Consider the following 16661-nt stretch of genomic DNA (forward strand, 5'->3'; position numbering starts at 1 on the left):
TCCTACCTGACCTGGCTCTGTCTGACCCCCCCAGCCAGCCCTGGATCATTGTTCTGGGCTCCCCAGCTTCCAGGAGTCATCCCAGAGCTGGAAAAACACTTTGAGACAGTCCTTCACGTTCAGAGAGGGAAGCTGGAAAGCAGCGAGTTCCTTGAGGTTCCACGGACTGTCCCCACTTTCGCTTTAGGAAGGGGGATAGGCTCCTGTGTCCTGTCCCTGGTCCACTACCCTGCCCCTCCCAGTTTAGAAATGGGGAAGGGCCGCTTCAGTGCAGGAAGAGCCCAGAGGAATACTGTCTCGGCTCCTGGGTGTGGCCCCGTCTTCGGCTGGCTCCATAGTTATTTATTTGTCTGTGTGTGTATGTGTGAGTGAGTTTTGCGGTTGGGAGACTGGATCTGACTGAAAGCAGAAGTACCCACGCTCTGTGCGCTCTGCAGCATGCAGATTGGCCGGAACAGGACAGTCAGGAGAGGAAGACATGGGCAGAGGCCCTTCTGCTAGGTGGCTGCTGCTGCTCTTTTTAATCCCTGCTCAGCGCTTGCACACTTGAGCATAAACAGCCCTTCCATGTTGCTAGCAGCTGCCTTTCCTTGCTGGCTTTGGGCAGAAGAGCTGCCAAAAATAACCAGGCGGGCACTTCTACTTGTGGGACACTCACTGTGGTGGCCTTGGGGCAGGCCTCCTTGCTCCCTGCAGGCCCCAAGGGCCTCCGGCATCCGTGCCCAGACTGTCTGTGGCTGACTGCACGCCACCCCCCGCTCCCAAGACTCCCTCAGGTGATGGCACTTTCCCTTTTATTGCTTTGAGAGGGAGCCCAGGAGAGTGGAGGCACTATTACGTGCTTGGAAGCCCTGCCAGGTGTCATCCAGGGGCTCTTGTCCCACTGTGTCCCTGCGGGCCCTGTTGACACAGCTGGGGACGTCTAGGGAGGCCTGTGCTGAGTGCTCCCCCTGGGCGCCCTGTGCTGAGTGCTCCCCCTGGGCGCCTGGGCCAGACGCCTGCAGAGCCCCGCGCTGTTGCCAGGACTCCTGGTCCCCCTCCTCTTCCTGCCTGGCCAGTCCTGCTCTCAGCTGACTGGGGAACTGGAAGGGTCAGGCCATTTTGTTGCCCTCCAGGTGTTGAAGATGAATCATGAATGATCTGCCCCTGCCCAGCAAGGGCGAATGAAATCATACTTATTGAGCTCTTACTTTGTGCCAGACACTTCATATATATACATATATATATATATAAAACCCTCATTTAATCCTACAGTAATACTTGGTAAAGATATTATGCCCATTTACTGGTAGGGAAACTGAGGCCCACAGAGAGGCAGGTGATTGGAGAAGCTGGGACACTTTCTGTTTGACCCCAAAGCCCTGTCTTTTTATCAGGCAGCTCCCACACCTCTCCTGGTTGTTTTCACGTGCACAGGGAACAATGCTTTGACCCTTGGAATGAAGTGTTGATGGTAGGAATTCAGGCACCATTAGACTGGCTGATAGGGGAAATATTTTGGGCAGGGAAGGGTGGGGAAGACCCCTCTGAGGCCTCTCTCTCTGAACTTTACAGGCCAGCCAGAAGCCCAGCCTGAGCCACCAGGCCCTGCTGCGGAGGTCGATAGACACATAGGGATCAGCTCTGTGTGTGTTTGTGTGTGTGTTGGGGGTGGGTGGGCAGTGGTGGATTGCTGGGAAGTCACTCATGCATGAGAGGAGTGGAAAGTAAGTTTAGGCCTCCCAGAGACCTTCCAAGCATCTCCTCCTCCCCAAATATCCCAGCCACTGTTTGTCCTGAGAACAGCTCTGGGGCCACAAGTTGGGGTTAGGTGGGATCTTGGGCCCCCCTTCCTGGCTATATCGTTCCAGCTGACTTGGCCCAGGTCCCAGAGAGCCCGGTTGGTGTGTACTTGAGCCTTGGGCTGGATGCTCTGCCGGTGCTGGGTGCCAAAGGCCTCTGGGTGTATTTCAGGAACAATAAAGAATAAATCAACACAGGAGAAAAGGGCCTGCAGCAGCTGCTCAGAGACCCAGAGAAACGCAAGGAATGTGTGAGCTTTTGGCAGAGGCCCTGCATCTTGACCGGGGGCTGAGAAAGGCCATGACACTGACTGGATGGCTCGACGAGTGAGGCAGGCGGCTGGCATGTGCCCCCTCTGCAGCCCATCTGGGAGGCCCCGGGCAGCCATGCTGAGAGCCCGCATGCTTGCTGGCAGCAAGGTTTTGTGCTTCTTGATCACTGACAGGTACTGGAGAGCCATATTGCATATTGTCCCCATTCTTATCCTCCAAACCAGCAGGGTGCCCCCTAAAAAAAAACCAAAAACTCCCTTCCCTCCCCCGCACCAGGCCATCAGGTAGGTGTTGGTTCCTTCTAGCGTGGGCCAGGCCGGAGAAGCAGGGCCGATGAAGATACACACCTAGACACCCGCCTCCCCTTCCTCCCAAGAAGCAGAGGCTGCAGTGGCAGGTCTGAGAGAGCACTGAGTCTGGGAACATCCCCTGGGGATCCTGACTGTGTGTTCTTGGCCAAGTCACGTTACCTCTTGGGATTTCAGTCCCATCAGCCATGAAATCAAGATTCGGACCAATGGTTTTTGGGGTGGCCTTGAGCATCTGTCTCCTTTACTCAGGATGCACGGTGAACAACCTTTATTTGGAGATTTCACTTCTTGCAAAGAAACCCTTCTGAGAGTCCCATGCAGAGAGGTGCCGGGGCTGATGCTCGGCGCCCTGGGTGGGGGCCATTGGCACTAGTAAGGAACCCAAGCATGGACTGACTTGACCCAGATTTCAGGGTGCCAGGGGGAGGGGGCAGGAACCCCAGGCCCCCATGGGGATTTGAGGCAAGTCACGGCTTTATTTTTAAAGAGCTGTTGGCCGACCGTGGGTGTGGGGCTGGAGTGTGTGGGAGGGATGTGGCTTCCTCTTAAACTGAAGATGTTGAGCTGTACAAGTTGGCCCAGTGATGGTAATCACCAGTAGTAGTAGAATCTTCATCTTCAAAAGGCACTCGCCTCCCAGGCCTCGCTCACTCACCTTCCCTGACCAGCCACACTTCCAGGACATGACAGCAGTTTTCAGGCCAGCTGAAGCCAGGGAGAAGATGGAAACAGCCCAGAGGCTGCTGCCATCCATCCCAAAGAGCCTGAGGTGCACCCCAGCAGGAGACTGAGCCTGCGGCCCTGCAGACGGGGCTCTGGGTTCCAGTCCTGGCGTAGCCTCTGTACTGCTGTGACCTCAGCTCTTCAGGTGCCTCTCTGAGAAGGGAGAGTGTCGTCATACCCACCTTATCTTGAGGATTTAACGGGCTCCTGGGTGTAGGGTGCTCAGCACCATGCTTGGCACACAGTAGTGCCCTCTAGAAATGTCGGAGGTAGTGATGATGGTGAAATAGAAACCTTATTTTTGCCATGTTGGGCTCCAAGCCCTGCCTCATATCTTGCCAAAAGGTGGGGCCTCCTAAATGGTGGCATGAAGTATTGTTATTGGCGTCCTTGATTCTTGGTCCGGGCTGTGTATCTGCAGGCAAGTTTCTTTCCTTTTCTGGGCTCTTTGTGGAATTGAATCGAGTGAACTGTGACATCTCTTGAGATTTGAAATCTGTTTAGCTTCCCCCGCTGTTGCTTTGCTTTGGTGGTTGGCTCTGAAGAGAGGCACAAGCCACCTTTCTCCATGTGGTATGGAGACCCTTATTCCAGAGGGTGATCTTGCAGCTCCCAACTCATCTCCATAGTCCTCCCACCTCAAAGCACTGTGGGCTCTCCTAACTTCGAAGAGGGTCTTGAGATGCTCGTGATTTTGAGGGAGACTGTTCCTGCAGACCGGGGCTGGGATTATTTTTTGGGAGGGAGTCTTATATACTATGTTCTACTTGGAAATGGCCCTAGGAAAAGCAGCAGTTCTATGAGGAAACATGAGAAAGTGGAGGGTCCACAGCTGGCTTTGTGGGGTTCTCATGTGTAGCATTCCTTCTGAAGCCCGCAACACGATTTGAGACTTTTACCTGGAATTATGATGAAAAGACCAGGGACTTTAAAGGCGGACGACAAGATTTTGAATCTTGCTTCTGCTACCTTAATAACCGAGCCTCAGTTTCCTTCTGTAGCATGGGGACAATGAGGAGATGCCTGGGTAGGGAGACTGTGTTTGTAAATTAGGATATGTCAGCTGCCTGGCATGGGGGAAGTCCTCGGTAAATGTTAGCGTCCTTCTTTCGGGGAAAGATCTGTCTTTTGGACATTTGGTAGATTGGCTGGGGGAGTGAAATATTTGCTTGTGACCATTTTCCCAGGGAGAAGCAGGGCTGGTTAACAAGCTGTAATAGCCCTAAAGGGCTCTCCCTCCCCAGCTTGTTTTGATTCTGGGATCAAGCTTGGGGCTGGGGTCAGTTTCAGTGTGTGTCTGGGGTGGTGGCTGGGAGAGGGGCTACCCAGGCATTTGCAAAAGGCTGAGATCTATGGCTTCCTAGGGCTGTGCAGAAGGTGTGGGGAATATGGTCTCAGTAAGGGGGTGGCCTTTCTGAGCTGTGAGAACTTGACAAGTTACTTCTAACCTTCATTTCCTGTAAATTCCCCAAATTTCCTTCTATTTTTGGTTTCTGATTTTATCTCATTTCAATTGGAGAACACACTTTGTATGACTTCAGCCCTTTCAGATTCATTGAGGCTTGTTTCATGGCCTAATTTATGATCTTTCCAGGAGAATACTCTGTGTCCCCTTGAGAAGAATATGTATTCTCCTGTTGTTGGGTGAAATGTTCTATGGATATCTGTTAGGTCTGTTTGCTTTATAGTGTTCAAGTCTTCTGTTTCCTTGTTGATCTTTCGTTTATTTGTTCTATCCACTCTTGAAAGTGAAGGCTCCAAATATTATTGTTGAATTGTCTGTTTTCCCATTCAGTTTTGAAAGTTTTTGCTTCATGTGTTTTGGGGGCCCGGTTGTTAGGTACAAATACGTTTGTAATATCCTGTTGATGGATAGACACTTTAATTATTATGAAACATTCTCCTTTGTCTCTAAGAGTTTTTGTCTTAAAACTTTGTCTAATATTACCTGAACCATTCCAGCTCTCTTTTGGTTACTGTTAGCATGGTATACTTTTTTCCCCTTCCTTTTACTTTCAACCTATTTGTGTCTTTGAATATAAAGTGTGTGTCTCTTGTTAACAGTTGGATCATGGTTTTGTTTTGTTTTTATTCTGTTTCCCCAATCTGTGCCTTTTAATTGGGGTGTTTAGTCTGTTTACCTTTAAAATAATTATTGAAAAGATTAGATTATATGTCTGCCATTTTTGCTGTTTGATTACCGTGTCTGATGTCTTTTTTTGTTGTTCCTCTATTACTCTATTAATATTTTCTTTTGTGTTAAATAGATATCATTCCAGACCTGTAAAATGGGACAAAGAAGAGTAAGGGTTAAATAAGATGTTGCCTGCGGTGTGCTCAGCACTGTGTCTGCCAGGTAGTAAAAGCTCAGGTGGGGCTTAGGCCCTGTAAGAGCCACAGTCAGCCCTACGGCTCCTGGGACCCCTCATGCCTCCTGGGCAGGGTACGGTGACCTGGCTGGTGGCTCCCAGGGGAGTGAGAAGCAGTAGGTACTTGGAAACTGCCCTGGGCCAGGATCTGACCTCTAGCCTTTCCTCTGCTCCAGCTCCCGGGCACCCCCTGGGCTGCTCAGGAAGCACTGCAGATTTCCCCACCTGGAGCCTGTACCCGGTTACCAGACCTGTGAACCGATCTCTCAGTGGTTTGAGAACCACTGCTCAGCGCTGACAGCAGAGTGTGACAGAGACCTGATGGCAGGCTTGGGTTAGAATCCTGGCTCTTCCCTTGGGACCTCAGGCTGTGGCCTGGTAGAAGTTACTTTCCAGAGCTAACCTTTTCTCCTTTCTCAGGTAGGAATAAGTGGTTGTACAAGTAAGCAATACTCACACTCACTGGACACATGAGCAGAGCTAGTGGCTACTCTGTATTGTGGCTGTTGCTTGTCACAAAAGTGATTCCTGGATACAGGCCTTGGTCCCCTCTCCCTCGCTCCTAAATTCCTCAAAGGCAGAAGAAACCAATGAGTGGTGGGTTCTAGACCAGACATGGTTACCTGACAACCAGTTCACCGTTTCTTCTCCATTGGGCTACGTTGCCTCCAGGCCCTGCTTCTCCCAGCCTTGCTGCAGAAACAGAAGGGAACTGAAGAAGCCTTGTGGACTTGTGGTTAACACCGAGTAAAAGCACGCAGATTCAGAAAGTGTGAGAACAGTGTGTGCTGGAGGGCTGCCTGGAGGAGGTAGGCTTTGAAGGGAGGCTGGTGGCAGCAGGGCTTCCAGGCAGAGTGAACTGCTCCAGCCAAGGTTCAAAGTCAGGGAATTCTTCCCAGGGTCACCTATTCCCTGCATGTATCTCGAGCCCCAGGACAGGCTACCTTGCATTATAATTTATTTGTGTTTCTGTTCTTCTCCCCCACTGGACTGGTAGCTCTGTGTGGGTAGGGACTGTACCTCATCTCCTGTGTCTCCTCAGAGCCTGGCTTATAGCCAGTTTTCACCAAATGCTTGTTGAGTGAATGAAGGGGCCGTGGGCAGGCCTGCAAGGCTACAGAAGGGTGTGTGTGTGAAAGAGAGGGGGGGCAGGCAGGGCAGGGCCACGATGAGGGAGGTCCCTGCGAGTGGCCTTCTCTGTATGTTAGTGTGGGGCAGAATCTGGCACTGGGGCTCAGGCACAGACTCCAGGGAGCCCTGCCCTAGACCTGCCAGCAAGCAAGACCCTTTCAGAAGAGGAGCCAGGCGCTTCCAGAAGGGGAGGGTGGAGCTGGAGCAGCCTCTGGTGGCGTGAACCCTGTAGGGCCTAGAGACAGTTGTGAAGTCCCCATGAAGCCCTCTCCAGAGGCTCAGTCACTGAAGGGCTGGCTGCAGGGACACTTGCTTTGTCTCTTCTGGAGACAGCCCAAGCCTGCCAGCTTCCACTTTCCCCTGTCTGCCCCCCCTCCCCGGAAGTCCCGAGTGCTGTAGAAGGGGATTTCCTGAGCTGCCTGTGGTCCTTGGTGGCCCTTGCCCAGGAGGGAAGCAGGCCAGTCCCCCCACCCTGAGTGTGGACAAAAGCTGGACCAGGAGCTCAGTCCTTTCCAGGCTCTGCCTCGACCTTGAAGTTTTCTCTCTGCCTCAGCTTCCCTGCTGTAAAACGGATCTGGGTGTCCCGACTTTCTCAGACATCCTGGGGGTGTTTGTGGGGGCAGAAGGGGAGGGGACAATAAAGGGAGATGCCTGAATGGAGCCCCATAGCGGGTGCCTCCCATGACAGAGGATTTCCTCTCACTTGTATCCCTTTAAAAGCATCTCCGTGTTGGCATTGTTACAGTCCAAGCTCAAACTGCAGGCATCTCGAACTCTGGCCAAGCCTCTGAGCCTGTCCAGCTTGATGGCTGGGACCCCTGGGAGTCGTGACACCGTGGCCTGCTCAGCCTGGCCTCTGCATTTCAAGGCTGAGGTTCAGTCTGGAGAAGTGATAATCTGAGGACTCTCTCTGGGCTGGGAACAGGCAGATCATGGGTCTGCTCTCTCACACCCCTAGGGGAACTGACACTTGTGGGAGGCAGGTCCTCATCTCTGTGGCTGGCGTCTCCTTCCTTATTGGTTTTGCATGCCTCCTGAGAACAGGACTTGTGTGTCCAGTGGCTTGGAAAAATGGGGCCCTTCAGCCTGGGTGTGAACTTCCAGTTAGAGATGGGCACACAGCACTGCAAATGATTACACTGTGCCCAGAGGCAAGGTCTACCTAGGGCCTGGGCAACTCTAGCTGGCCCACGATGGCAGCTGCAGGCCATTTGCCCAGTCTGCCTGCAGCCAATGGGCCCAGAATATCTGAGCGAGAACTTTTCAGGATATGAGCCTGGGCTGAAGGGCCAGCTGGGCCATGCCAGGCTCCTCTGGAAAGGGCCTGTTGTCACTGCCCTGGGCATCGTAGCCAGACACATTGGCTCTGCCCAGCCATGTCAGGGCACGAGGTAAACAGATCCACAGGCTCATGTCCCTGGTCTTGGTCTAGGCAAGAGTGGGAAGCCTTGCAGGAAAAAAGAATGGGCCAGGGACAACAGTGGGGGGCTAGCACTTTCTCAGTCATCCTGACCTGCATGTGGGGCAGTGAGTGAGAGTCAGGGGACAAGTAGCTTAGGTGCCCACAGTTGGAAAAGGATTTGTGTTCAGCTTAGTGGATGGGGTCTGGGGCCACTGATGGGGTTATAAGGCTGGACTTCACTTCATCGCAGGGTGATGTGCTCAGGAGCTCTGATGTACATCAGGGAGAGGGACCGGAAGTCAGAGCTGGGCAGGAGCCCAGGGTGGACACACTGGCATGAACAGTGGCTCTGCCCAGGCAGGGCTCTGACTCACTTTGGGTGCAGTCTTGAATGAGCAACCTAAGAGGCAGGTACAAGCCGAGAACCAAAGTACAATGATCTGTTGACTCTGGCTCCCTGGAGCTTGTTGTCTGCTGGGGGACAAAGAAATAGGCATCTGGAATTCAGTGGGCTGAGCCCAGCCTTGGCGTTTAGGAGGTATTATGGGCTCAGAGTATAGCCCCTGGCTCCGACTTGGGATGAGGGAAGACTTCCCAGAGGAAGCAGTGTCTATCGGACCTGCAGGATGAGCAGCACTTGGTCAGATGAAAAGGGTGGAAAGGTGTACTGGGCAGGGGAACCGCCTGGTCAGAGACCTGGAACAAAGTGGGAACAGCGTTTTGGAGCAGGAGCCACTCTGAATGATGGTTCCAGCATGGAGTGTTGACACAAATGGCAGAAGCCCAACTCTGCAGGGACTTGTGGGCCGGGTAGGGAGTTTAGACTTTGTCCTAAGATAGCTAGATATGGAGCTGGCTGGCCTAGGGATCTGGGTCCTCGTTGGGTGCCGTATTTAGGTTTGTTTGCCTCACGTTGGAGATGCATGAACTCTGACTCCCCTTCTTCCTGGTGCTGAGTTTGTGGGGCCAGAGGTGGCAGAGGTAAGAGCAGGAACTTGGAGCATTAGCATCCTGAGGTGGAGGGATCCTTCCATCATCCCCAGGCCAGAGCTGAGGCCCCAAGGCCACTGGGACTGGGCTGGGCACCCCTTTCCTGGCCTCTGTAACCTTGACTCATAGCAATCTCGGCTCTCTGAAGACTGCACTGAATGCCCCAAGCTTGAGGGTTGTCCCCTTAGTGGCCATGGCCTAGCCCCATGGCCATTGAGGGCTCACTGGCCTCTCCCAGTCAATGTCCACATGCAGCTGGGCTGCTGATGGCACGTGGGGAGCAGTGTGTGTTCGAGTTGCCGTCCTTGGAGAGCATGGTGTCACCACCAGTGCAAAACACCCAAGAGCCTTTTCGGCACCTTCCCTCATGTGTCCGCAGAACACGTGTAGGTTCAGCGCTGTTTTCTTTTCTTAGTGCACACTGCTTTCCTCTGTAGAGAGAAAGTGTTTCTCACCGTAGGTCCTCCTGAAAGCCCCAGAGGTCCCTGGCTGTTGAGATCAGGTGCTGGCTGTGTCTTCTGCCCAGGGCTGTCTGTGGTGTGGTCAGGGACTGGTTGCAGCAGCGAGGCTCCCGGAGGAAGGCAAGAGCGCATAGAGCCTTGACAGACAGTCAAACAGACTGATAGAGTGGGTGTGAGTGTCTGGGGCCCCATGATGTCTGTGGGTTTCCTTTTGCCGTGTTTCTGCATCCGTTTGTCAGAGGCCCTGCAGCTGGTCCCAAGGGTGAGCTGCCTGCAGGAGTTCCTTCTTATACCTTGTTCCCTGCAACCTCAGGGTTGCATCGGGTGGGAACCTTCAGAAAGGATGGCTCCCTACATCTCCCTCACTGTGAGGAAGGCCAGGCTGACTTCCACCAGAGGGACAGAGGAGGAGGGCTGGGGCCCAAGAAATGGGAGGATGTGGCTTGGGCCTGGGCAGAGCTGCAGGCTGTGAGGTATGAGTAGGCTCAGAGCTGGAAGCCCCAGCAGTAGCCCCCAGAACTGAGGCAGGGGTGGGCTTGCAGGGGCTGGAGGGTCCAGCTCTGAGAGTGAGGTAGAAGTGACCAGCACAGTCTCAGGTCCTCCCTGTGGGTGGACCTCCCACGGCTGCTGGTGTCTCTGTGGTGTGGGCCCCTCCACCCCACCTTCCTTCTCTTCCTGCAGGTCTGAGGGCCTCAGCTGTACTAGGGCAAAATAGGAGAGGTTTACCCCGCCAGCTGTTCAGTTAAGGGGCTTCCCAGCACCAATGAGGAGGGAGATCCGTGCCCAGACAATTCTTGCTGTGCTCTGGGAGGGTGGTATGCAAAGAGGGCCCTGGTGTCTTAGCAGCATGCCTTGGTGGTGGTAGTCACTAAGTCATGTCCAACTCTTGTGATCCCATGGACTGTAGCCTGCCAGACTCCTCTCTGTCCATGGGATTCTCCAGGCAAGAATATTGGAGTGGGTTGCCACTTCCTTCTCCAGGGGATCTTCCCAACCCAGGAATTGAACCTGGGTCTCCTGCATTGCAGGCAGATGATTTACCAAGTGTTATGAGGGAAGCCCAGCCCGGCATGTCTTAGGAATGAGGAATGAGAGCTTGGTCTTGGAGTTCAAGCCCTGGTTCTGCAGGATCATTACCGTGTGACCTTTGGCAAGTTATTTAGCCCTTCAGAGCCTAACTCACCTGTAAATTAGAGGTTTAAATAACAGGGCTTCATGCTTTGGCTTCATGCTGCTTTATAAAGCTGTTGTGGGAATTAAACATGTGCAGAGTACTTAGGATCTGCCTGGCACGGTGCACTCTCGTTCTTATTATTATAAATCCTGACTACTGCCGCCACTACTACTTCTTGCCCTGCTGTCTTGGTGTGTCTTCCCCTCCTACCTCTGGGCTTCTCAGGTGTCTTCCACTCTTTTCTCCATCCCCCTGGACAATGATCTTTTTTTGAGGGTCACAGGCTTGGGTATCTGTGCTCTTAGCTTTATTAGCAGTGTTCCAGTGGGGGGTGCAGAAGCTTCAGCCTCCCCAGAGTTGGCCCCTTTGATTTTTTTCTCAACCAGTCCCTGGCCCAGCAGCTTTGGAAACCTGCTGCGGTGTGAGGAGCCAAGGCCCTCCCTGATGGGTAGGGTAGGGGGTGGGTGGCAGACCAGGCCTGACCAAACATTTGTGGCTGAGCCAGCGTGGGACTGGAGCAGAAGCAGCCCTGCCTCGGATGCCCTTTCTCAGACTCCGCCCTGACCTCCCCAACCCCAACCCCAAGCCCTCTGCACTGAGCGGCCGTGCCTGGGCACCTCCATCAGGCACACACTCGCACGTGCACCCGGGCCCATGGGCCACGTGGGCTTTCCCTTCCTTCAAGCTCCAAGCCTGTGCTGCGGCTCACCAGGCTGTAGGGCTGGGATGGGGTGGGGGGTGTTGTGTGTCTGCTCTGTCAGGGGAGGGGAAGGTCCCTGCTCCCTGGAGGCACGTGGACCTACCAACTCCCCCTCGTACCCCCCCTTACACACACACTCACATGTACACGCACACACATGTGTGCACACACACAGCATGTCCTTCCTTCCTGTCTTGTACCCCCCCTTACACACACACTCACATGTACACGCACACACATGTGTGCACACACACACACAGCATGTCCTTCCTTCCTCTGTCTTGTACCCCCCCTTACACACACACACTCCCACACACACACACCAGCATGTCCTTCCTTCCTCTGTCTTGTAGTGCTTCATTCTGATTGGAGAGGCGGAGCCAACTCCTGTGGCCGGGACAGTCCCACCCTGCAGCTTCACCCTGGCGCCCAGGCTTGTTTTCGGTCTGGGGGCTGGCTTTTGGGTCTCTCTCTGCTCTATGTGTTGGCTTGGCTGTCAGGGCGTGAGAGTTTAAAAGCAAGAGAAAGGAGTTTGTTTAGAAGGTGGTTTCTGTGGCCTCGGCGCTCTCGGCCTCCCAGATCCTCCAGGGGTGTGGCAGGGGGGTGGGTGAGGGGGCGCCTGGGTGACTCTCGCCCTCCCCCAGCTTCCACAGGCGAGACAAAGGGGATGCCGCTCGGAGAGCCGCTCTCACTCACAGCAGGGCCGGGAGCTGGGGAAGGAAATGGAGGAGGAAGTTCCTCCCCTTCTGGGTGCTGGGTGAAAGTGAAAGGCAGCAGGGGGGCTAGAGTGAGTCACAGCCGCTCTGGGAGGGGAAGGGAGCTGCGGAAGCCTGCAGAGGAGCGATAGCACTGCCGCCTCTCCGCGGCCCGGGCCGTCGCTGGGTGTAGCCAGGGCTTCACGCGGGAGCCTGCCCCTAGCCCAGCCAGCCCGCCTCTGCACCCCTCGGCTGGTTTCCTGAGAACTCCCCAGGCTGCTCACGGTGACCTGGGGCGTCTAGGTTCTGATGCCGAGGTCAGCCAGGACCTGCAGATGTATTCATGGCGGGGGCGGGGCGGGGCGGGGGAGGGGGTGCTTCCCGAGCTCCCTCCCCTCCCCTTCCTTCTAGACTTGAGTGACTCTGGATCTGAATCTTAGCGTGGGCAAGAGGTGGGCCATGTAGCTCTCACCCTCACCAGCTTCCCAGAGAGGCAAACAAAACAACAAAAAAATGAAACCAACCCTCTCTGAAGAAAGAAGAAGCCTTCAAAAATATATGCACAGTCTAGGTGTAAGTTATAACTTGCATGCAAGTAATAAAAACATACCTAAATTATAAAATACTGGTCTGGATGCCTTCTCTTCAGTAGCAGGATAAAAAGAATGGCCTGTGTTGTTTGTTGTTGCTTTTATTTTTTTTACTTTACAATATTGTATTGGTTTTGCCATACATCAACATGAGTCTGCCACAGGTGTACATGTGTTCCTCATCCTGAACCCTCCCTCTCACCTCCCTCCCCATACCATCCCTCTAGGTCATCCCAGTGCACCAGCCCCAAGCATCCTGTATCATGCATTGATCCTGGGCTGTCGATTTGTTTCATATAGGATATTATACGTTTCAATGCTGTTGTTGCTTTTAAATCAAGCTACAAAGCAAACATAGGAACACTGGGAGCACGTTGGTCATGCCTTGTCAGGGAGAAGCCTTCAGGACTTGTGTTCTAGAAATCCACCTCCCCTCAGTATCACAGCTATGCTGTTCTTTGCTCAAGATGCCAGCAGCTGTTTGGCGGTGGAAGAGGGTGGGCGGGGACTGACCAGCTACTGGGCTGCATCCTGTCTCCTGCCAGCCCAGGTTGCCAAACAGGTTCTGTACTCCTTTGGGGAAGACTGTGGCTGCCACAGTCCCACCCAGCAGCTCCTCCCGGGGGTGGGGTTAGGACTGCACACACACCCTTCTGGGGCCTCACCTATATGCATGCAGGGGACGGCAGCGTAGCCTTGGGCCTCGACTCTGCAAGGGCCTGGTGGGGCTTCCGACCCTGTAGCTGCACAGTTGGAAGCGACTCCTGTTTTGTCCATTTCCTGTCTGAGATGTGCATGGAGTGACAGAGGAGGCACTGGCTGAAAAAAAACTCCCGCTGGCTCTGTTGGGGAGGCCATTGTCTGGACCGAGATGTGAGAGGACCTGCTTGGCTGCCCAGTGGGCTGAGGCCTGGCTTCAGAGGAGAAGGGAACCCCATATGGCCTTTGTCACCCCTGATCCCAGCTTGACTGCAGGGGCTCGGGCTGGATCTCAGCCCCAGCTTGCCCCCTTGGCAGGTGCCTTTGTACCAAGTTTGGAAGTTACACAACCAAATGAGCCGTCTTGAACACTAACCAGGAGGGCGAGGTGGTGGGACTAGGGGAGAGTCCCAGAGCACCCGGGGAGATGTTGCTGCCTCCTGGTAGCCCTCCCAAGGCCCTGGCTGCTGCCTTGCCATGGTCAGTCTGTGGCCTTGAGCTTGTCCCCAGGAGGCAGTGGAGCTGCAGGACCCTCAAGGCCCTCCCCTCACACGCATACTGACCTCTGGGGGCATCCTTGGGAGGCTGCGGCTGACACTGTTGCTGTTCTTCTGTCTGCAGGCTCCAGGGCCCTGCGGAGCATCATGACCCGGGGCGAGTAGAGGAGCCCGAGAGCCTCTCTGCAGAAAGGAAGGAAGAGCCTGCCGTTCTTTCTCCCTGTGCCTGACCGCATCATCCAGCATTTCCGCTGGTCCTCCCGCTGGCTGCTGGATTAGGGCCGGCCTTCCAGCAGGACCATCCCCCAGGGGATGGGCGACTGGTGAAGTAGGTCTCACTGCCGGGGCCCCCGTTGGCCACACCATGAACCTCCAGGCCCAGCCCAAGGCTCAGAACAAGCGGAAGCGTTGCCTCTTTGGGGACCAAGAACCAGCTCCCAAGGAGCAGCCTCAGCCCCTGCAAGCCCCCCAGCAGCCCCCAGCCCCTCCGCAGTCCAGAGTGAAGGAGGAGCCTTACTTTGCTCACGAAGGTCCAGCAGGGGCTGTTCCCCACTCCCAGCCGGTGGAACTGCCCCCTTCCAACAGCCTGGCCCTACTCAACTCTGTGGTGTACGGGTCTGAGCGGACCATGCTGTCCCAGCAGGTGGGCTCGGTCAAGTGGCCCAACTCCGTGATGGCTCCAGGGCGGGGCCCGGAGCGGGGAAGGGGCGGGGGTGTCAGCGACAGTGGCTGGCAGCAGCAGCCGGGCCAGCCTCCACCTCACTCGACGTGGAACCGCCACAGCCTGCCCCTCTACAGCGGACCCAAGGGGAGCTCTCATCCTGGCATGGGGGTCTCTACCTACTACAACCACCCAGAGCCTCTGAAGCGAGAGAAGGGAGGGGGGCCGCAATTGGACCACTACGGAAATGCTGTGCGGCCCATGGTGCCGCCCAAGGTGCAGCTGGAGGTGGGGCGGCCCCAGGCGCCCCTTAACTCTTTCCACGTGGCCAAGAAGCCCCCAAACCAGACGCTGCCCCTGGAGTCCTTCCATTTGGCGTTCGGCCACCAGGTGAACCGGCAGGTCTTCCAGCAGGGCCCACCACCCCCCAATCCCGTTGCGGCCTTCCCGCCCCAGAAGCAGCAGCCACCGCAGCAGCAGCAGCAGCAGCAGCAGCAGCAGGCGGCCCTGCCCCAGATGCAGCTCTTCGAGAACTTCTACTCCATGCAGCAGCCACCACCCTCTCAGCAGCCCCAGGACTTTGGCCTGCAGCCGGCCGGGCCACTGGGGCAGTCCCACCTGGCCCACCACAGCATGGCACCCTACTCCTTCCCCCCCAACCCTGACATGAACCCAGAACTGCGCAAGGCCCTCCTGCAGGAGTCGGCCCCGCAGCCTGTGCTACCTCAGGCCCAGATCGCCTTCCCCCGCCGTTCCCGCCGCCTCTCTAAGGAGGGCGTCTTGCCTTCCACCGCCCTGGATGGGGCCGGCACCCAGCCCGGGCAGGAGCCTGCCAGCAATCTGTTCCTACATCACTGGGCCCCGCAGCAGCCACCACCCGGCCCACTGGGGCAGCCCCATCCTGAAGCTCTGGGGTTCCCATTGGAGCTGAGGGAGTCGCAGTTGCTGTCCGATGGGGAGAGACTGGCACCCAATGGTCGGGAGCGGGAGGCTCCCGCCATGGGTGGTGAGGAGGGCATGCGGGCGGTGGGCACAGGGGACTGTGGGCAGGTGCTACGGAGTGGGGTGATCCAGAGCACCCGACGGAGGCGCCGGGCATCCCAGGAGGCCAATTTGTTGACCCTGGCCCAGAAGGCAGTGGAGCTGGCCTCGCTGCAGAACACAAAGGTGAGTGGCAGGGGCTGGGGGCAGACCCGGCAGAGGGCAAGGTGAGCCGTGTCTAGAGCCAGGGAAGAGCAAGGGACTCCAGGTCCACAAGGGCCGGTTTCTCCATTGAAGGAAATGAAAGAACCCATCTATTTCAGAGAGTTTTGAACTTCCCGCAAAAGTTCACCTATGGATATGTAGGTGTATCCACACCTGACGGGAAGACGGGTTTTATTCACATGCAGGCTTGCAGGCAGGGCAATGCAGTGCCCCTTGCGGTGGGTTGCCTTCTTCATTTGGGTCTTGCAGGGTTGGGAGTAGGGGGAGGTGAAACCATTTCCAGATCCAGTATGCTAAAAGACAAGAATGTGGTCATGGTTACACAGGGGGTTATACTTGTCAAACTGCATCAAACTATAATTAAAAATAGGTGCAATATGTTGCATGTTAATTATCTTGCAAGAAAGTTGATTTGAAAGAAAGACAGTCTAAACAGGGAAGAAGAATGAATAGAATTTGAGCACCTGTGTTGTACTTGGAGTTTCTTATCCCTGATCACCAGTAGTTTCTCATCAAACCTTATTGGAGGAATCCTGGGATGCTGGCATTTACCCCATTTTATTGCTAAAGAAACTAAAGCCCAGCTGGGATTTCCCAGGGTCATAAAGGTACGATAGAAGCTAGAATCTGACTCCAAAGCCAGTGTTTGCCCCTTCTTTCACAAGAGATCTCAATCCGCAAAATCTGTATAGCCAGACCTTTGTATAGGAGGCTGTAGAATTGACTTCAGCCGGCTGTCAGTGGGGAGATAGAGAACGAAGACCACCCTTACTTTGCCACAAGTTCCTTGCTTACTTTATTTTGCAGAGATGTGTTTTGAGTATGTAAATGCTATTTCACATGCCACTCACTGTCTAGGCCAAACAAAATATGTCTGTGAGCCATTTGTGGCCTGAGATGGCCATCTGGGGACTCATGCTTCAGGCCAAGATGGGAGAACCTGGCAAAAGGGAGGTTATGGAGAATATTTGGGAATATGGTGGGGGAAAGGTGGTCAG

General features: G+C 54.9%; 1 protein-coding gene across 3 annotated transcripts in view; it reads left to right on the forward strand.

Moving 5' to 3' along the window:
* ELMSAN1 (ELM2 and Myb/SANT domain containing 1) overlaps positions 1 to 16661 on the forward strand; it is a 68890-nt gene that overhangs the window by 33131 nt on the left and 19098 nt on the right. For all 3 annotated transcript variants that reach the window (XM_018053990.1, XM_018053988.1, XM_018053989.1), the window contains exon 2: positions 13921 to 15624. In XM_018053990.1, coding sequence (XP_017909479.1) covers positions 14161 to 15624 — 1464 coding nt within the window. In that variant the 5' untranslated portion in view covers positions 13921 to 14160. The remainder of the gene's footprint in view (positions 1 to 13920; positions 15625 to 16661) is intronic.

Source organism: Capra hircus, chromosome 10 (assembly GCF_001704415.2).
Source record: "Capra hircus breed San Clemente chromosome 10, ASM170441v1, whole genome shotgun sequence".
In the NCBI taxonomy this organism is placed as follows: domain Eukaryota; kingdom Metazoa; phylum Chordata; class Mammalia; order Artiodactyla; family Bovidae; genus Capra; species Capra hircus.